Source organism: Juglans regia, chromosome 5 (genome assembly GCF_001411555.2).
Source record: "Juglans regia cultivar Chandler chromosome 5, Walnut 2.0, whole genome shotgun sequence".
Lineage (NCBI taxonomy): Eukaryota > Viridiplantae > Streptophyta > Magnoliopsida > Fagales > Juglandaceae > Juglans > Juglans regia.
This window is the reverse complement of record NC_049905.1, coordinates 8,344,500-8,366,749: the sequence shown is the minus strand read 5'-3', so window position 1 is coordinate 8,366,749 and position 22,250 is coordinate 8,344,500. Positions and strand designations below refer to the sequence as shown.

The following is a 22,250-nucleotide window of genomic DNA, read 5'->3' as shown; positions in this document are numbered from 1 at the left end:
ATTGTTTATATGTTACATATTAAATTATTTTTTTAATCTTAAATGATCTAAAAAGTACGTGTTTTTTCTCAAATATTCTTTTGTAGATAAAACTGAATGTAGTTCTAATTTAAAAAAAAAAAAAAACTATAGGTGAAAATATTTATATAATTTTAAAATAAATATAATTTTAGATTTTTAAGGCCGATATGGTCATAATTTTTAAAAAATAAAATGATCTTCATTTCTATTTGAGAAAGTACTTTTTTTAATTTGTTTTTGAATAAATATAATATATTTGAAAGTGTTTTAAATATATAATTATTAAACAATAAATCAATTTTAAAGGGTTAAAATTATGATTTAAACTATAAACTATTAGTCCAGAACTATAAATTATATTTCCAAAACATTCCCAACGTATTCTCATTATTTAGCCAAATCATATACAAGAATATTGATTAGACTTCTCAGCATTTATAGATATATGATGCATCAATTCAAGGGGTCCTGTACTGCACCGGCCAGCCCCAGCTAACTGCTATATGGATCCTAACATGTTCGGCCTTTCCGGTCCGGTACATATCCCATCCCACACACAACGGGGGTCTCACCTTTTCAATATTAAGGTCCCACAAACACTCTTACCAGTAACAGTTAAAAGTAATATTATATATAATCGTATTATATATAATTCTGAAGTGTATTTTCATGATTAAAAATATTATTTTTCAACAATTAAATAGGAATAGATCTCCTTTCCTCATACTCGCTAATTTAAAGGGTATTATCCATTTCCTTTAAAAAATATATAAACGTTTTTATATTCTTCTAGCTTTGCCCTGATTTTCAAGAAGGAAAATGCTGGAGCTCCCGCTGGAGTTTTAGTGTATTTTATCATGTGTATTTTTTAATTTTTTTTATATAGATTTTTTAATGATTTTAAATATTTTTAAAAAATAAAAAAATTTATAATATTATTAAATAATACTTGCTTAATCACGAAGTAAAATATAAAATATTTTTTTATGATTTTTTATTTTACTTCGTGATTAAGAAAGTATTTTTTAATAATTTTTTTTTACTTCTTGATTAAGAAAGTATTTTTAATAATATTTTAAATTTATTTTATTTTTTTAAAAAAATTATATAAAAAACAACTTAAAAAAAAACACATACAATATATGCTACAGCCCCCAACGGGAGCCCCCAATGGGGGCTGTAGCACGATCCTTTCAAGAAAGGACACATTTGTCATGTTCTTAAACCTCATAAGTGTTTGTTTAAAGAATGAGATGAGATAAAAATTTTATAAATAATAATAAGATATTTTATAATTAATAGTGAGATAGTTTTTGAGTATTTTTTAAATTTTTAAAAAAGAAAAAAAATTAAATAAAAATTATTATAAAATTAAAATATTGTAATAATATTATTTTTATTTAAAGATTTAAAAAAATTAAAATTATTTTTTATTTAAAAATTAAAAAAAATTATAATGATCAGTTTAAAAATTTTATATTTAAATTATATTTAAAAATAAGATAAGATAAAATAAAATAAAATAACATCAGACGAAAATTTTATATCAGATCCCAAGTCTACAAAAGACAAAAATAGTGTTTTTATTTTAAATCATAAGTAGTGAAGCATAATAGGTTGTTTCTTACCGTGTTCCGCTGTTGGATTTATGCCTTTTGCATCTGTTTTCGATAGGAGCTTTATTCTTTTTCTTTTTTTTTTTTTAAAAAAAAGACATGATAGGAGCTTTATTCGATTGTCCCGACCATCATTTCAGGAATCCCAAACTAACAAGATTGCATAATACATTTTTGATTTTGCACTCTCAACTTATCAAAACTGACTCATTGCATCCTTAAATTATCGAAAAATTGAAAAATGGATTATCTATTAGAACTCGATTGAATTTAGAGATGAATTGAAATGATTTTAGATAAATAAAATATTATTTTTAATATTAATATTATTTTATAATCTAAAAAAATTAAATTATTTATTATATGTTATGTAAAAATTTAAAAAAATTATAATGATAAGATAAAATAAATTTAAGTGTGTTGAGATGAATTTTGAGACCTAAGATTTAATATTCTAGATTGTGTCACGTTATTTATTAATATATTTCCTTTTATAGTTGTTGGAACGATATACCAATTTAAATCTATTATATATTAAAGAGAAATATTTTAATAATTAAAAATTTTAAAAAATAAATTTATAAATTAACATGATTTAATTTAATATATTAAATTATAAAATTAATTTTAATACGAAATTAATATAATAAAGAGATAGAGACAAAGGATTGCCGAGTATGTGAAGTAATTGACGGGGCACGAGGCTCAAGACCAAAATGCTGAAAATGAGGACTTATGACATAGAGCACAGAGCACTTTGGGTTTGAACCGTCTTCTTCTCCCATCCCCATTTCTTCTGGTATCCATATAATGCATAGAAAGTCTCAAAAAATTGGAATCAGATTTAGAATCGGGTAAGAATCATTAAATGAATCGGACGATTCAACAAAGTTAAATAAACTATTCATAATAATTTTAAATTAACTATTTCAATGTTAATAAAAATTATTAAGAATTATATATAATACAATTTAAACATTTAATATAATATATAAAAAAATATGAAATATAAATTTATTGACTAGTTTCAATATAAATGTAATAAATGTATTTTGCCTCAATTGTCCATATATTTTTTCCTCATATAAAAGAAGGATAAAAACCATTAATTTTTATGCACCACCACATATTTTAGCCGCTTAATTTTTTTTTTGTTCAACTAAAGAAAATAAAAAATTATATATTTTATATTCTAATTTTTCTGTGATTCTTATTGAATACAAGGATGAAAAAATTAATATATGTTTAGTTTGATCAAATCTTTCTGCAAGAAATTAAAAAAAAAAATCAATTGTTAGACGACTAAAAAATAAATACAATTTTAAATCAGTTTGAATTAGCCAATTGAAGTGGTTCAGTGACCAATTCAATAAAATCTGTAGTTTGAAATGTGTTATGCGTAAATTTTAATAACTTAAAATATAAAACTTACGATAATTTAAAGAGTTTTTTTACTCTTTTATTTATTTATTTTTTCCTTCCACATTTGGTTGGCGTAGGATTGCTTACTATAATTTTTCTAATTTAAAACTCCATAAGGTACGTCCAAACGAAAAGTATTAAAACTCCAACCCAGCTAGATGTTCATGGGCGACGGGTGTGTTCTTTGGCGCTGTCCTCTCTATTCAGATTAGGTTACGTGGATGGCCGCGTGGGTGATGCAATCCCTACCCTTATTTTTTTTTATCATTGTTTTAATCCTTCTTTTTACCTGCTTTTCGACTAATTTTGCATTACACTATGATTAAAATCGGACACACGCTTTTGCTAACCCATGTGAGCTGCTGCCTTCTCTCCAACCATTTCGATGGCACCCTTAAAAGATATCGTATAAAGCGATTTCCCCACTCATTGCCGTATTACAAATCGTCTTAGAATTCGTCTACGCTCTCTGATTTTCACTGCACTGTGTAATGTGTTCCAATCCTTGTATTCTACATAAGCGAAGCTCTTGTTTTTCATTGGTTGCCTAGTGTTGGTGATTTCTTAGGCTAGAAGGTGAGGTTCCTTATGCCCAGAATATTAACAGTGCCTGGTTTTCTTGTATTATGTTTCAGGCAACATTTAAGATCTTGGTATTGAATTTCAAAAGAATAGGGAGGGTTCTTGACTTCTTGGGTTAGGTTTTTGTGAATTCTCTTTAGAGTTGGTGTAGTGGGCTTTGAGTTCTACTTTTTACAAAAGTTTTATCAATTTCTGTCCTCTATTTTTCTTTTTACTGTATTTTATATTTAAGAAGTGGGAGAATCTTAAGCAGAATTGCGTCCAAGATCAGTTACTTCTGGGGAATGTGAAATTCTTGTCAAAGATGAAATCTTTCAGTGGTATAGGCATTAGTTTGAGCCTGGTGTTTGGGTGCCTCCTCCTGGCTTTTGTCGCGGAGCTTTACTATTTGTTATGGTGGAGGAAGAAGAGAATCACCAGCGCAGAGATTGAAGATGATTACGGAAAATATGCAAAGGAACTCTTTCAATTTATCTGCTGGCAGAGACCCTCTTCTTTGCAAAACAGCGACACTCGAGAATGTGTGAGAGACCAAGATGCCACTGGTCATGAACCGGACCCGGAGCTGGGTTCTAGCAAGGACTTTCTGCTCAAGACCTGTGGGGAAGAAAGTGTGGAAGCTGAGCTCATGAGGCTGCACAATCTCGCAGGCCCTCCAAGATTTCTCTTCACAATCAAAGAGGAAACTAGGGAGGATTTGGAGTCTGATGATAGAAGCAGAAAAGGGTCAAGAACAAGGAGCTTGAGTGAACTTATCATGACTGTTGACACCCCATTCCTTACTCCTTTGGCTTCCCCACCAGTAAAGGCTCCTCCTTTGAACTCTTTGGATTCTTACCACCACCATGGATTCAATCCTCTCTTTGAATCGTCAGCAGAGGCAGAATTGAACAGGTTGAGATCTTCACCCCCTCCAACGTTCAAGTTCTTGAGGGATGCAGAGGAGAAACTTTATAGAAGATGGAAGGAAGAAGCGGAGAAAAAGGCACTTCAAAATTCTGGGTCTGTTCAGGATTCTGGGGCTTCACTTCCTTCCGATTCGACAGTGGCGACAGAAGAAAAGGAAGGATCTTTTCTCAAATTTATTGCTGGGAATAACGAAAAGAGGGAGCTTCATCACAATCTATCACAGTATCCTTCAAGTTCTTCTCAGGTACTTCCGCTGGCTTCTTCCCCTACAGCATTCAGACCACTTGAAAAGGCACCGATGGTGTATTAGACATTGAATTACCAAGAAAAATATGTCTTTATTAGTTCTTTAATCTGTTTGTTAATTTTTCTAAGATGATTAATTCTGTATTAATCTAGAAAGGTTTTCTTTTTAAAGCTTTTTGGTTCTTATTATTTCTTCTTCTGCTGTGACTGTGTTTGTTTGGGAAAGGTAGCCATGATCATCTGCTACAATATTTTTGTGCCCATATACTTTGAGAATTCAATGGCAAACTGACATTTCCCTGCAAAATGATGTTACACTGTTTGTTAGTTCCAGTGGGGTAATCTCTAATTGTCCATTTGCATGTGGATGATAAAGCTACAGCCCTACAGAATGTCATTGCCAAAAGAGCACTGCTATTCTCTGTCTAAGGTAGTGTTTGGATCACACTGCTTTTCATTCTCCTGAGGTTACTTTCACAAACACATAAAAGCATTACAGGTGATGTTTTTCCTCAACTAAGGGTCCCCTGTTCATTGGATAATTCTGACCCTCATTACAATGTGAACGAACTTTGATCATATTCTTTGGGCAACTTTCACATTGTTCTGTGGAATTTGCTTTGTATATTTTACACCGCATGAGGAAGAATATTGAGTGTTGGTATTATGTAATATAATACATCAGACTTGGAAAGTTTGATTTGCACACGAAACGCGTTAAACACAAAATGGTGTACAGGTCATGCCAGTTGAACACTTTCACAGTTGAATAATGTTACAAACTTACCAACTACTTTTTGAAAAACTCCTCCCTTGGCTCAGTTTTACACATTGTTTATTCAAGTGGTCGATGTTAGAAGTCACTTAAAATGACTGAAGAAGATGACAAACTCAGAATAATAAATATTTTCTTAATAGAAGTATTTGAAAATTCACTTATCTTTCTTATCATTCTTCTCTAATGACTTCTTTTTTTCTAACTAAAAATGTTAGATTAATCTAAAATATGAAATATTTAATTAAATGAAATAAAGTAAGAGTCGGGTTTCAAACTCATGATCTCTATTTTAATATCATGCGAAATCATCATTTATTCTCATTTGTATTTATCTTAACAAAGATAAACAAAAAGCCTTCAAATTGCAAACTGTAGTAACTCATCTCTGAATTTAGAAGAAAACATTAAGGTTGGTTTGGATTCAGAAATAAGATGAGATAGTTTTAAATAAAAGTTGAAAAAAATATTGTTAAAAATTAAATTATTTATTATATTTTATATAAAAATTTAAAAAAATTATAATAATGAGATGAGATGAGATGAGATACTTTTCGAATCTAAACGAGACCTTAAAAAATAAAAATCTAAAACGTTGAATTTTAGTTCCTAATGTGGCGTATGAGTTCATATGTAATAGTTGCCTTTTGACAACAAAAAAGTGATAGACTTGAATGCTGTGCAGGTTGTGATATTTTTAGCCTAAACAACAAGAAATGTCATTGTCATCACGGAGTCAGCCGAAAGTTTCCCCAATCTTCAAGTATCAATTTTCCATTCAAATTTCGAACCACAATGCTTAAAGAAAAGAAAAGTAAAGAAATAAAAAAAAGAAAAGATATTGTGCTGTTCCAACGTAAATAATTTGAAATAGGAGGGAGGCCAGGTGGCATTGTGTTTTGGCAAAGTGTCTGTCTGAGAGCTGGGATATGAACATGGTTCCATGTGACAACACAGACCAGACCCCAGAGTCCCCCCAAGGCCTGATGGTGGTTCTAATTAGAAGTCAGTTTTCGTTGGGCCCCATCCCATTTAACACCTCCAAAATGCTAATAATTGTGAGGCCAAGGCCAACTCAAAAATAATTTAAGAATTAAAAAAAAAAAAATTATAATACCTTTTGTTGTTTTCTTTTCCTTCTTCACAAGTTGGGTACCAGAATCTTGCGCCTTGATAAGAAATGTATGACCTACATAGCCCATTTGAATACCGTATCCTCTTTCTTTTGCACTTTTCTCAGATTGATGTAATTTTAGATGATTTGAGTCCATCTATAAATAATAATATTTTATAAATTTTATTAAGATATATTTAAATATATGAATTAAATAAATATATACGTTTGAATATATGATAGAGTTTGAAATATGAGAAGTTAAAAAAATAGTAGATCTCAGTAATAATTGATTTAAGATTGATTGAGATGAATTTGACATCTAAATATAACCTAAGAGCACTCCCAATAGCTTTTATATTATACAACAAATGTAAATAATTTGAAGAATTATTCTAAAATGAAGCTCCAACCGATTATGTAAAATGAATTGTAAAATACATTTAGCTACAGTATCCCGTTATATGTAGCGGGTACTGTTCATCCTGTAAAAAAATTTTATTGTTAATATTTCAATTACTTCCTCATTTTTATTTACTTTGATTTTTATCATATAAGGAAATTCTTTTTATTGTTCATCATTTAAAACACATATATTTCATTTTCTTCTAAAAAAATATCTTAAAAATATTTTTAAACCAATTTTTTCATATTTGATTTTATTTTTAATTTTTATTTAGCTTATATATTTTTGTTTTACATGTATAAAATTGAATTATTTTACATTGTATATAAAAATAAATTACAAATATAAAAAATATATAGATATTATAAATTTATTGATAGAAATGAAATATTTAAAAAGAATAAAAAAAAGAATATTTAAATGATATAGATAAAAAATAGATAAGTTGATAGATAACATATTATAAAATTCAGTATGTAAAATAGAAAAAATGAATTTTGGTGATGTATTTTAAAAAATAAGATAAAGAATTCATTGAGAGTGCTCTAATGATACGTTTAAAATTAGATTTTCTTACAAATTAAACATTGACACGTGAGCAGATACTTTCACGGTGGCTTGCAAATAGAATTTTTCATAGAGTATTGCTATTCATAAGTCCATACACCACACACCAAAATTTTTTTAAAGTTTTTTTTTTTGATTTTATTATTCTTAAAATAATTAAATTATTCTACTTATAATCCATATATCACACATTTAATAAGAGAATAAAATTAAAAAAATTATAAAAAGATTAGTGTGTGGTGTATGAGACTTAGAAATAGAATTTTTCTTTTTCATATACCACACCCTCTTGGCTAAGCTAAAAGTTTGGACAGGATGAAAATCCGAGTAGTGCTGAATTTTATAAAAGTCTTTGAGTTTTATGGGTTTGTCTTTTCTATCACTAGATATTATAAAATTTGAAGCCAAAAGTTTTGTCTATACCTGGTCTTAAACACGAAAGTCTCGCCTGAAACAAGAAAGTAAGCTGTTGTTTGGATTGAAAATTCACCTTAATTTATTTTATTTTATCTCATCATTATAATTTTTTTTAAATTTTTATACAAAATATAATAAATAATTCAACTTTTTAAAATTTCAAAATAATAATAAAATTAAAAAATAATATTTTAATAATATTTTATTTTATTATTTACAAACCTTCTTAATTCATATCAACTCATCTCATAATTCAAATCGGGAGTTGGCTTTGGGGTAAGTGAGTGAAAGGGATTGCCACTAACGTTGCGCACAAGATTAGAGAGGATAACTTGCAAGGTTTGTCTTTGACTGCCCTAGAGTGATGGTAACCCCGAGTAGAATTCTCTCTCTTGGGGTGTTTAGGTCTTATTTGGATTCAAAAATCATACTAATTCATCTCATTTCATCATATCTAATAATTATAACTTTATCAAAATTTTAAATAAAATATAATAAATAATTTAATTTTTTAAAATTTTAAAATAAAAATAATATTAAAAAAATAATATTATAGTAATATTTTCTTTAACTTTTAATTCTAATCTCAGCTTAATTCACTATCCAAATCTCTCCGTGTCTTTTCAAGGATGATTACCAATAATGAAGTATCACCTTTGGGGACAGTGATAGTCTTGAGCTATCGAGTTAGGGAATTTTCTTTTGAGTTATTCAATATGTACTTGTAATAAATTTCTTTTTGAAAACCTCTACACTTTCAGGATCAGTTGAAAAAACCCGATAATGGAATAGTAAGGAAAACTTTTACTTTAGTTGTGATCCATACACTTGGTACAATTATATCACTTACAAGTTGATATCTAAACATATCGCATACTGCAAAATTTAGTATAATTACGCTACTCGATATTTTTTTTATACTATCTAATGTGATGTGGAAGGGGGTCTAATCCTTTCCCAAGGACCTGCTGGGTCATATCATGGGCTTGGGCTGTAGCACAACCCGATAACCTAGTTAATCCAAGGCTTAGTCCAATCCAAGTATATTCTGGCTGGCATCGAAGGAACAACCGCCTGAGAATTTCGAAAAAATGACTATAAACTCATTCAAAGATAAGCTAAGCCCTAATATCTTGAAAGACTTGAATTTCAAATAATGGATGAAATAGTTATCGCGTAACAACATGAAGCATCATGAGTTCTATTTATATCATCCAAGTATAATTATGAAACCTATCTAAATAAATTACTAAACAGATCTCTATTATCTTCACTGACTTAGATATCAGAGTCATTCTCTCGAACCTCTAAACCTCATTCCTTCTTGGTTGTAGGTGGTCGTGTGTGCGAAGCTGTGACTCACGTCCAAAACATGATGGATTTCCATACTAATGATATGTTTGATATGTTAATTAACAAGCTTATAAATAAAATTTTCAAATAAGAATTGGTTTAAGTATAATGTTGGTCCACATGGGGAAGGGGTTGAAGAAGCATATTATGCTTTGATTGTAAGCCACATGAAATTTTATGATGTTTGAAGATAATGTGTTGGGATATCTTGCAGATAATGTAGGTGCAACAAATAATTTTTGTAGTACGGATATTCCTTCTACAAATGTTGAAAGAAAGGACAAGAGCAAAAAAGTTTAGAAGGTTATCTGTCATTTTGGATGATCAACAATTTAACACGTAGGGTCGGTGATTGAGGTGTTTTTGTTGCCAAAAATTACAGACTGTGCACGAGTCGAGGGCCCACAGTTTTCTTCATGGACTTCCCTAAAGAGGGAAAAGGAAGAAAGCCCAAATCCGAGTGAGCAACGATTGTTAGGGTATGTTTGGAATCATAATTATTCTAAGATATTTTCAAATTATTTAATTATGAGTAATGATATATATTATATTTTTATTCTATTTTTATCTCATTAAATAAGATGTGACACAATTATCATTATTTGACGATGGTGATAAAACATGATAAATGTGTCACATCTTATTAGTAAGATGAAAGTGTGGTGCATAAAATTTTCTTTTAATTAGTATTTATAAATTATTTATTATTATTGATAAAATATTTCACTATTATTCATAAATATTCATAGATATCTTTAGTATCCAAACAAACCCTTAGAACCATAAATAATATTCTAAATAATGGGACAATTTTAAAAAAGTTAGGTTATATAAACACTACGTGCATGATTTTACCTGTTAAGATAAATATAAATATTAGATTTATTCATTTTTATCAATTTAAAATTTTAAAACAAGTGATAATTTCATATGATATCATAATAGAGGTTTTAGATTGAATTTTGACTCTACACTTCATCTATATAATTAAAGAGTAATGCTAGATATAGTTATGAAATGTAAAAATCCTGCAAACTCCCTTTGAAAAAAGTGAAGTTCACCATCAAAAAATAATATTTCTTATATGGGTATTAGATTCATACACTTTTTTTAAAAAAGAGAGTGCGAGGCTAGCACATCCTAGAATTGCATAAATTATTTTTCATAATTAAATATTGAGTTCTTCTACTTAGCACCCTTACACTACATATCTGTTGAGAAAAAACTTAAAAAAATAAAAAATATTAATAGATGTGTAGTGTAGGACTACTGAATAAAATTTTTCTTAAATATTTTGAATTTATTTATTGAGAGGACTCTACCACACGTGAGGGGAGTATTATGACAAATATAAAAGAGAAATGATTTGTACAAGTTTCAAATAGATAAGTTCTATGCAAGTTCTTGTAAAATGTAGACCCCACTTTTAAAAAGTGTAAAAAAATTATTATTTATTAATAAAATCTATTTTTTTTACAAAAAACTTGTATATGATTTTTCTATTTGGAACTTGTATCTCATTACTCAATATAAAATATATCCATTCATAAGCGCATGGGACCGAAAAATTGTAATTTCTCATTACCAACTATTTGAATGGTTGAAACTCCTCGTGACTTCTTTGAATGCAAGGGCAAGATTACTACTTCGACAATTTGCGTAAATATCTTCAAACAGTAATGGTAGGCATACGTTTTAAATAAACAAATTTTGTGTAGAATTTTTTTAAAAAAGTGAATTTTATTTAAAAATAATAATTTTTTTACACATTTTTAAAATAAAATGTAATTCTTTAAAAAAATTTACGCCAAACTTAACTTGACGACGGAGAATTTGTACAAAGAGTAATGTTACACAACCTTCCCAACCTCCACACACTTAATTTTTTTAAATTTTTTAACTTTATAATATTTTTTTAAATTGTTTTTTGAGTTTATTTTTTTAAACTAATTCGATTCTTCAATTCTTTATTTATATATTAAATATTTGATAAAAGAAAAAAATAATAAAAATTAAAAAAAAATATGATGCGTAGAAATTGTGTGAATGTAAAAAAATTGTATAGATATTTTATTCTACAAATAATTTTTCTATATTAGAAATCTCTACATGCGTTACTATCTGTGGACTGTGGAGCCTCCGAGACTGCACAGTAATTTAGGCCCCTAGTTTGGGCCCGTAGTTTGGGGCCAGTCAACAGAGGGGGGCGTGTTTGGAAGCAAAAAAAAAAGAAGGAAGAAAAAAGACGGTGCTGATCAATTGGGCATACGCCTGTACTCTGCACTGCAAGCGCAAGAGTACCAATTTGTCTCTCTACTGTCAAAGTCGCCAATTCGGTAATTCCTTTGCTCGTCTTCTTCTCTTCTTCGTCTCGATGTCACTTTCTGCTCCTAGAAGTTACTATTTTGCTTATATTTCTTGCATTCAGGGGGCCTCTGTATTAATCAATGACTTGTAGCTCGAAAGTTTGATCTTTCCTCAAGGAAATGACTTGCGACTCTTTTTAGAGTTATTTTATATGTTCGTTGCTAATGTATGCTGTGTGTATATATATATATTAAAAAAAGATGGTCATTGCGGAATGTTTTGTAAAGGAAAATTGCATCCTGATCTCTATATTTTTTGGGTTATCTTGGAGGATGATTTGGTGGACAGCCAGCCTCTGAACATCAAACGGATTGCAAATTTTAGCCTAATGCGTTGTAGATAGGGAACTGTTACTGGAATACCTTTTAATTCAGATCTGGATTCTAACAGTTATTGGGAAGTATTAGCTTTGAAGCTTTGACTGGGAATCAGTACATCATTAAGTGTTACGATCAGCCTTAAGAGGACTATGTCTGAAACTAATTTTCTCATCTAGAGAGTAGAGACAGATTCACTTTTCATCTTTCCCCTTGTATCTTTCTGACTAGACGGTTGAATTCAATATACTATTGGATAGTTTAGTTTTCACCTAGTATCCTGGCCCTGCATTGTGCTGCAGAAAATCGCTGTGGCTTGCCTTTTGTGCTAGAATGTAACATCCATTAAGACTTTTCTTATTGTCCGGCATCAGATGTCTCTGTGTATGTCTAAATTGACTTCCATGAAAGTGAAATCGTAAGGGAACTTCATATTGACTACTTTTCACGTCTTTGGGATTCTTTAGTGGGTGTATGGTTGAATTGACCAATGGTGTGTGCTCTTTCTTCCATAATGGGGGTGTATCCGGTTGCTTACCTTGAAATGTCGATAAGTTTCACATTGCTTGTGATCTTTTCTCTTTATCCTATCGTTTCTTGACAGTTGGAATTCATTTAGTGTCTGTTTTCATTGTGGTTCTTTGCGTTATTTTTACAAAAAAGTGGTTGAGTCTAACATTATCTTGGCTGGGCATATGTAGTTTTAAGCATATAATAATGGGTCGGAAAGCTTGTTCACTGCATATTAACCCAAAGAAATTTGGCTCTCTTCACAAACCTTGCATGAAGGAAATGATTACATTTCTCAACCGCTTGGCTTTTAGCCACAACGACAATGATAAATGTGTTCGGCAAAAGGAACTCTTGAGTGCCTGCATGGATTCTCAGCTGATACAACTTTTATAGTTTAATCATTAATGTAGCTTCTGCTACTTCTGTTAGTGTTATTCCTCAAATACTTTATTTCATACTTTGGTGCTTGTTTATAAATACTCATCATGTATTTTTTCTAGGATTGTGCAATGCAATATGTATTCTTTTAAGGGAGCTGCTAGAGGTACCGAGGAAATCCACCGAGGATTTCTACTGACTGTGTAAAACTTTTTTTTTAAACATTTTTTTAAACCCCTTAAACATTTAAAAAAAATCACAAACTCATTAAAAAACACTTCCTTAACTATTAAGTAAAAAAAAAAAAAAAAAAAAGCAATTGGGTACAAAATTTCAGTGGGTATTCCTCGGTGGGAGTAGTGTTTTCCTTCTTTTAAGCTTCTGATTCATTTGTTTCAGACAAGCAATAAAAGGAAGTCTTGGGGAAGTATTAATTACCACCTGCTGAGGCTTAATAGAGGAAGGAAGTAGTTTCAGTTTTTTTGAAGAGAAGAGTGTTCAAGCAATGTCTCATTTTTCAACTTCAGCAGCTGCAGAGGTTTAGCAGGGGAAGGAACTATTTTCTTTGTTGAATCAGGGTTTAGCACTGGGGGTGGGGGGATGGAATAATTATTAAAAGATCTCAATAAGATTCAAAAGAAACAAGAGGAAAGCAAACTACTAGTGTTATGATAAATGAGAGAATGTTACATCACAGGGTTTGCATGGAAATTGCTTTGATATGAACATGATATGAGAATGCTGTCCTTTTCTTTCTTTTTTTCTATTCCTTTGATTGCAAAACGACAATACCCCAATCGATGTCACGAGGTAATTATAGCAAAACAAGTTCTTTATAGGGTATACATTTCAGGATCCGGATATGGACCAGAGGGAATATTATTGATCTTTTGTGGGAACCATGCATGTACCTTATGAGCCAGTTTGTATTTGTGTTTCCTGGCGTTTGGCAGTTCTATTGACCCATCTGGCTCTTGTCATGTCCCAACGAATGAAGTCTACCTTATTGAGCAGAAAAATATAAAAAAAAGTAAGTAATTCTACGTCTAACTGTGAAGTCCGTAAACGCTGCATAATCCCTTTGAAAAAGAATGACATCCACTATTAAAAATTTAATTTTTTTCATATGAGTCTCATGTTTTATTCACTTTTTACAAATTAATTACGCGGTAGTTGCACAATTTACGATTGTAAATATATTTTCTCAATATATAAATGTAGATGGAGCTCGAGCACCGTGGACATGGGTGCATGATGCCGCCCCTATTTTAGGATAAGAACAGGTCATGTTTTTAAAATTGCTTATATCTATACTAATTTCACTTTATGCTATGATAGGATAAAAATATCACGTATTCGTGCTCTTAGAGTACCTAATAATTACTCTGTTTTTCTAATCTGGCTTTCTAAATCAGAGGATGTGAACTACTAGATGTTGTAGTCCAATTTGTAGTGGCTTGTGCCTTTTAGTCCCTTTCTCGCCAACTTTCTTTTTGGGTCCCCATATTGGCAAATTAAACCGATCCATATGCATGCATGATTGAATGTCACACACACATATAGTGGTAAAAAACTTAGAAGCATCCCATCTTGTCTGTAGCGGCACATTAGGATCCGATGAAAAGGTCCATCGATCGATCACTGTTTAACTTCCATGCTTTGCCAATTAATGACGTGCTTCGGTACTAGTTGGCTGGTTTGGTGGCAATACTTTTCAGTTTCCACGGCTCCTTGAACTACCAAATATCATTGGTGCCAATTAAAGAAACAGATACATACAATCGAAAAGGGACAGTGAAAACACTATGGGTTCTTTGCAAAGTCTCTGGTTTTTCAATCCTTTTTGGCCCGAATCAACCATATATATCCATTCTATATGAAATAAGAGTTTCTTAGCATGCATCACAGTGCATGTATAACTGTTAATGATGGGTAATAAAGTATGTCCTTGACTCTTTTTTCTCTCTCTAAAATAAAGTTGAGAACGTGATGATATTGGAAACATTTTGGGAGAGTTGCCCCGTGCTTTCATTTTTGACTTTTATGAACAAAAAATGAAGATTAGGATTAAAAAAAAAAAAAAAAACATGTCACAACACACTGGTTGAGGCGAATAATTAAATAATAAATGGAAATCATGTTTAAAAAGTGTGAAGGTTGAGCTTGATAAATTAATAGATTGGATATTCTGATATACAAAATTCCTCTAGACACCATGAGCTAGCTTTTAATAGATGATTAATTCCCAATAGTTCATAGTTATTATGTTACTTTGCTTCACTAGAAAATGAAAACCCATTGTTTTAAGATTAGTATGAAAAGGATAAATTCTACCAACTATCGAATATGGGGAATTAAGCACGTGTCTTGCATATGCCCTCCATGCTAATATGACTAAGGCCTCATTTGGATATTGAGATTGATGAGATGAGATAACAAATTTATGAATAATAGTAAAATAATTTGTAAATAATAATAAAATAGTTTGAATTAAAATATTATTTTTATGAGGTTTTGGGAGAGAGAAAAAGTTGAATAAAAATATTATAAAGTTAAAATCTTATTACAATATAATTTTTATTTTAAAATTTAAAAAAATTGAATTTTTTATTTTGTTTTGAAGTTTGAAAATTTATAATGATAATGAAATGATTAGATAAAAAAGTTAAAAATTTAAATTTAAAAAATATTTATATTTATGATATTTAGATATTGAGATGAGATGTGAAAAGATACTACAATCCAAACGGAGCCCACAACCATTTGCTAAGGTCATGTCGACATAATAGTACTGCAATGGCTAGGAGTACTCGTACACCTGGCCTGGGACCGTTTAGCATGAACTCGAGCAAAGATACCTTATCACATAGAACATACTATCCATGCTTGTTAAAATTAATTTGAAGCTTTTACACAATCACACTACTGTTCATATTATACATATTATCCGTGCTTTCCGCATAGAACACTTCTTTCTTTTTGACAGAACTGTTCATGCCGAAAAGTTATTACTTAATTAGTAAAGTTAAAGTGTAAAAGCACAAAAGAAGAACAACATCAATTATTACACATCAGAGCCGAATCTTTCACCAATTTCATTCTTATTAGAGAACCAAGAAATATCAAGAGTAATAGCATTTGTTTCATTAAAATTATCTTTAAAATTTGATAAAAAAAAAATATTTTTTATAAATTTAAAATCTCTTTAGCCATAAACTCATATTATATTAATCAAAATAATAATATAATATTATTTTTTAATAATATATATTTTTTCATATTTTACAATTACACTAACTACATGTTAATTAATAATAATATTTTTTCTTCACATATTTCAAAATTGAACACAAAAATAAAAGTGAAAAAGCGTTTGAGAAAGTAAAAATCGTGAGAAATGAAAACTAGAAAACAAAATAGTTAGGATAATTTTTACAATAAAATATTACTTTTGAATATGAACAGTACATCTTTAAATTTGATATACTTAAGATTACTATAGCTCATAATTTAAGTTTTTACTTTTTAAAGAAGTTAATATAGGTTATTTTATTTATATTTCTTCAAATTTTAAAAATGCATTAGCATTGAATGCCAAAGCCACTGCTCTTAATACTAGACTGATAAAGAGTAACTTGCTTTTTCGAAAGGAAATATACCCATAAAAAAAGGACAGGTTGGTAACGGTAATTTTTTATTTGGTTCTGATATGCTTTAGGATGGGTTAGGTATTACCCGATACCTAAAAGTGATACCTGAATTACCCTATAGACGATTTGAAATGGCGTCGTCTTACCCATTTTGTTGAATTTGTCTTCCGGCCCTAGTGTTTTGGCCTCTCTCATTCTCGCAGCTCTCTCTCTCACTCACTCAATCTTGCAGCTCCCTCCATCTCTCGGTCTTGCTGCTCCCTTGTGCTAAGGCTCTATCTCAGTCTCGCAACTCCCTCGAATCCTCTCTCTTGTAGTCCTACACGTAGCTCGGTGTCTTTCTTTGTCAATATCTCTGATCTCACTCACTCTACCCGTAACTCTTTCGTTCGTTCTTTTAATCTCTTCCTGACTGAATGTAAGGATGATATAAACTGTTAGGATTAAGATCTTTATAAAAATAAATCATAATTGAGTCGGGTCAGGTCAGGTCAGAAAATCAAGTTTTTCGTACTTAAATTCGGGTAAAAAATTCAGGTAACATAATTGGTTTGGAAATATTGGTTGTTTGGAAACATACAATTTTTCAGGTTGGGTTGTAATAGTGATTTTTTAGATTGGATTGGATTGGATGAACAATCCTAGTGTAGAATGTGGCCTCGTTTGTTTTCAGAAAACATCTCATCTCATCTCATCTAATCATTACAACTTTTTCAACTTCCAATATAAAATAAACTAAACAATTCATCTTTTTCAAATTCTAAAATAAAAATAATATTAAAAAATATATTTTCACAATACTTTATTCAAATTTTTAACTTTAATCTCATTTCATCTCATATCATCTCTGAAAACAAACGAGCTCTTAAACTAAAAGCTCTAAGATAATAGCAGCAAAGAAATGATGCCAACACCAGGAACTCGATATTCCATCCCCTTGAGAAAACCTAAACTTCGTGATATTGCACATCCAATTTATAAAGTACCATTGAGTGCCGAAAGGCATAGCTACCATATGTTGAGTATTCCTTTAACTAGTCAACACCGAATTAAGGAACTCACATAACAAAAGCGGCCTAGAGGTATTAAGGCCCAACTTGTCTAGTGGGCCAATGAGAGGTCCATGCATGCATGCACATGAGGTCATACACTACCACACATGTAAATATGTTAAATCATCACTTATTTTAAAATTTAAAATTAATAAAAAGTAATAAAGTTAATTATTTGATTTATATTCCAACACATCCCACATAGCATGTACTTAGCATGCACACATGAGTTATACTTACATACCTCAAATTATACGGACTACCAATGTTGCCTCTTGTCCTCACGCGCCACTCCAGAGACATGGGTTGACTGTTCATCCGCTGTAGATTTGCCTTTCCTTTATCGGTCTATTCAGGTTATTGCTTTCCCTAATCGGTGATCTTGTGAGAGAGATTAAGGATTTCACCAAAAAATACCTCAAGACTTTCAACTATAGCGCATCCACTTGCATCACTTCCAGTGGTAGCTTACCTTCAAAATGTCTTTTAAGACATTTCCCTCTTAGTAGAGCTTGGGTAGAGACCAAGAAATTGGTCTCGAAATCCATTTTTTTTAAAAAATTTTTTTTACCATATTTGCATTGTAGTTGTTGTTTGAGATATTTTGTTGGGGAACCCCACCCCCTCTAACATGTATCATCTTTTATTTTAATGAAGTTTGCTTGCTTAGAAAAAAAAAAAAAAAACCTTAAAAGCAATCTTACACAATGCTTTCAACAAGACCCTAGATTAATAGGTATGCATGCATGAACGTTGCTTTAAGCTTATAATTAGACAAATTCGATCCATGATGTCTTGTGTTGACCATTTGATTTTGTGTTGAATTGTGTATGGAAAAAAATACATACGTACGATTCATTATAAATAAGGATAATGATATACCTATAACTACTTTATAATTATTTTACAATTCATTTTAAATTGTGACATTTTATTAAAAGATAATTTCAAGTTTACTTAACTACCCTTCATTTTAAGTAGAGTAGTAAACTAGTTGTAAACTAATTGTAAGCTTATCATTTTCTTATAAATAAACCTTGCCATGGTGCTAGTCGATTTTATATCTATGTTGGCAAATTTATGTATCAAAAATTATTAATTTGTGGGTGAACGTAAAGTACTTTAGAGATGATATAATATTTAAGTGTTAATTTATGAATTAGTTTGAGAATAACTTAATCTGAGTAATATGATCGTAATTATATCTCTCATGAGTTATACATTGGATGATCAAGACATTAATCTTAATTGGTCTTATTGGAAAGCAGATCATACATGAGCACGAACAATTAATGGAAGCTTAATGATCTTCAATTATTTCCGACTTTAGATTTCGTATAATAGGTATTAATCTGGAATATTCCTTAAAATAATTTCTTCTTATTTAAATACCAATTCCACCCAGTTCCCTATATAATTGCATTAATTAATTTGCACGTTAGTAATATTGTTAGATAGAGTTTTAGAGTGCGTAAATTTCATGAACTCTGTTTGAAAAAAATGCATGGATTCTACTAATAAAAAAATATTTTTTTCATTTAAATTCTGAATTTATCTATTTTTTATTAAAGAGAATGCATTAGAGAATTGTATACTTTAAAATTATAAATATCATTTTATAATAATATTACTATATAATTAATATGATACATTTGAAATAGTTTAATAAAAAAAATAGTAGTAACAATATATAAGAAAAAAAGAAAAAATTTATATATACATATATCATTTTTTTTTTATTTTTTATTTTATTAAATATATAGTATATAAATGATGAATAAAATAATTTAATTAATTAAAAAAAATATAATATATAGTGTAAAAATAAAGAGTAATAAAGTAAAAAAAAAAAAAAAAAGTTTCTGTTCCACAACAAAAAAGCAGATGATCTGTACGTCTGTCTAATCAAATATTAATCGAAGGTACGTGAAAAAGAACACCAATGTGTTATACGCGTTTTTCAATTATTTCATTTAAATAATTTAATTAGCGTGTGCATGCACGTACAGCCCAATATTGCATCTGGGTGACGTGTGCGGTGTGACAGCGGAGATGGATAGAGACGAAGAGGCACGTGAAAGCGTACGTTAAGGCTGCAAGCTTGCTTCCTTTACATACGTGAGGAATAGCTTTTCGCATGAAAATTAGCAAACGCTATCTATACGTACAGTACTACTGTCGTAACAAATATGCCAAGGGAATTAGATTCCAACACCACCAATTTCATTTATACAATTAAATAATCAACTACATCATTCATCCACCTTTAACTCCATAATATTCAAGCTATATATAATCCATAATATAATTATTTAAAAAAAAAATATTTATTATTAAAAAATTAATTTTTTTTATATAAATTTTATATTTATTAATTTTTTTAAAGAGATTATATGGCACTCATACATGTTATGATTATAAATATCATTTCTCATATTCATGGGCATCGCTGTGTTTACGTGTGTGTATATATATAATTTATTATCGAGAAATATTTTAGCCATAAAATTATAAAAAAATTATTTAAATGTAAATTTATAAACTGACATGATGACTTGATGTGATATATTAAATTATAAAGTTACTTTTATTTTAAAATTAAATATAATGTATCAAATAAAATACTGTTAATTTATGAATTTACTTTTATTAAATCTTTTTATAAATTACACAAATTTATTCAAATCGGACTACACCATTTTTTGTTCTTTATTCAGCTTTTTGATTACATGAATGTTCGATTTGCCTTTAAATTCATGGCTATTATCAATTAAATAACTAAAATTTTCTCATATCAGAATGTTTTACGTAGAACATGATCTAGAGGACCCTTTGATCATAAGTAGTTTTCTTAATTAATTCACTATATCTCATTATTTTTTTTTATAGGAACTGTATCTCATCAATAATGAGTTGGACCCTAAAGTGCCAAAACTTGAACAATTTAAATCAAATTGCTAATTATTTATAATTATGGTTAATTTTACAATATTCCATATGGTTACCACCACCGGATTAATCCCTATTAAATTAAATGTACATTCCATATTAATCCCTATCATCATGTTTTGCCTCAGTATTAACGGATCGAGCCATGAATTTATGTTTAAAGTAGACCAAACTTTTATTATATATATATATATATATATGCAAATTAAAGAGATGATGATGCATGCATGCATGCATGGTGGTGGTGTGCATGCTTTTCCACCGTCAAGATGGAAGAATATATTCGATCGGTAGGCTATCGTGTTTTGGAATTAGCTTACTTTTAAAAAATATTATAGTAGGGCCCACAAGTGGCTGACGTGGCAGCAAAAATTCCTCTTCAGGGTGCTGCATGCTTTCTAATTGAAAAATTCTAATTTCTATGAAGGTAAAATAAAATGTATTTTTTTTTTATTTTATGTATTTTTTAAATCTCTTTTAAGTATTTAAAAAAAATCATAAATTTATTTAAAAAAATACTTTCTTAATAATTAAGTAAAAAAATATAAACAAAAATAAAATAAAGGTAGGGCTCCTGCTAGTCTATTTTAAGTTTTATTTATTTTTTTCACATTATTTTGTTAACATTTTTAAATATTTTAAAAAATAAAAAAAATTATAATATTATTAAATAATATTAACTTTCTTAATCATTAAGTAAAAAAAAAATAAAAAAAATAAATAAATGGAGTGAGAACTCCGGCGGGATCACGTGCTGCGTCGTCGTGGATGCTGCATTTTCCTTTCCATCAAACTTGAAAGTCTAGTGCCACTGTGCCAGGGAGCCTGTGTACGTGATCTTTCTTTTCAGTCCTAATTATATTAATACTCCAAAAACATTAAAGATATAAAAATAAAACCTACTTATAAGTTTATTTGTTAACATACTTGATTTAGGAGTTATTTATGATAAACATGCATGATTATTTATAATAAAAATAGATTCATTTTGATAAAAAAAAATTATTTTAACAGAAAATAACTAATCACAAATAAATAATGTTTTTGTAATACGTACACTGTTTATTATCATGTAAAAGTATATCACACTCTACAAGAAAAATAGATTTTTGTGATCATTTGATTGTGACGAAAAAATTATTTGTGATCAAAATAGATTCATTTTAGTTGTAAATAGTCATTTCGCTAGAATTAATTAGTTAGAACTAAATAGTTTTCTTATAGTGACATAAATTAGCATACAAAAATTGGTGTTTTAATTTCTTTTATAACTAATTTATATATCATGTCTCATAACAAATAATATGTTTAAATACCGACTTGTAAGCTGCGACGGCCGAAAAAATTAAAAAATCTATAATAAAATCAAATAGAACCATTAATAAGGACTCAAAAGTCCCATTAATTCAACCAACTACTAGATAATTTATTAGTTAAATAGTAATCATTTTAAAAGAAGCCTACTGCCTAAAAAAAAAGACATTGAAATTAGGGACATTAGAGACTTGACAACTAATACATGACCTTTAATTTAAAATTAAACTAGCTAGCTAGCTCATCTTTTTGATCAGGAGACAAAAAGATAATCTACTGATC

The 22,250-nt window shown here is 29.4% G+C and overlaps 1 protein-coding gene across 1 annotated transcript; it reads left to right on the top strand.

The window, feature by feature from the left end:
* Positions 1-3,240: 3,240 nt before the first annotated feature.
* On the top strand, positions 3,241-5,312 carry LOC109002638. The gene is made up of 2 exons (XM_035690391.1): positions 3,241-3,635; positions 3,895-5,312. The coding sequence occupies exon 2, from the start codon at positions 3,946-3,948 to the stop codon at positions 4,858-4,860; it is 915 nt and encodes a 304-aa protein (XP_035546284.1). The 5' UTR covers positions 3,241-3,635; positions 3,895-3,945; the 3' UTR covers positions 4,861-5,312.
* Positions 5,313-22,250: the final 16,938 nt, after the last annotated feature.

Excerpts from the sequence above, each read along its gene's own strand:
- LOC109002638 (XM_035690391.1), top strand. The coding sequence starts at position 3,946 with ATGAAATCTTTCAGTGGTATAGGCATTAGTTTGAGCCTGGTGTTTGGG.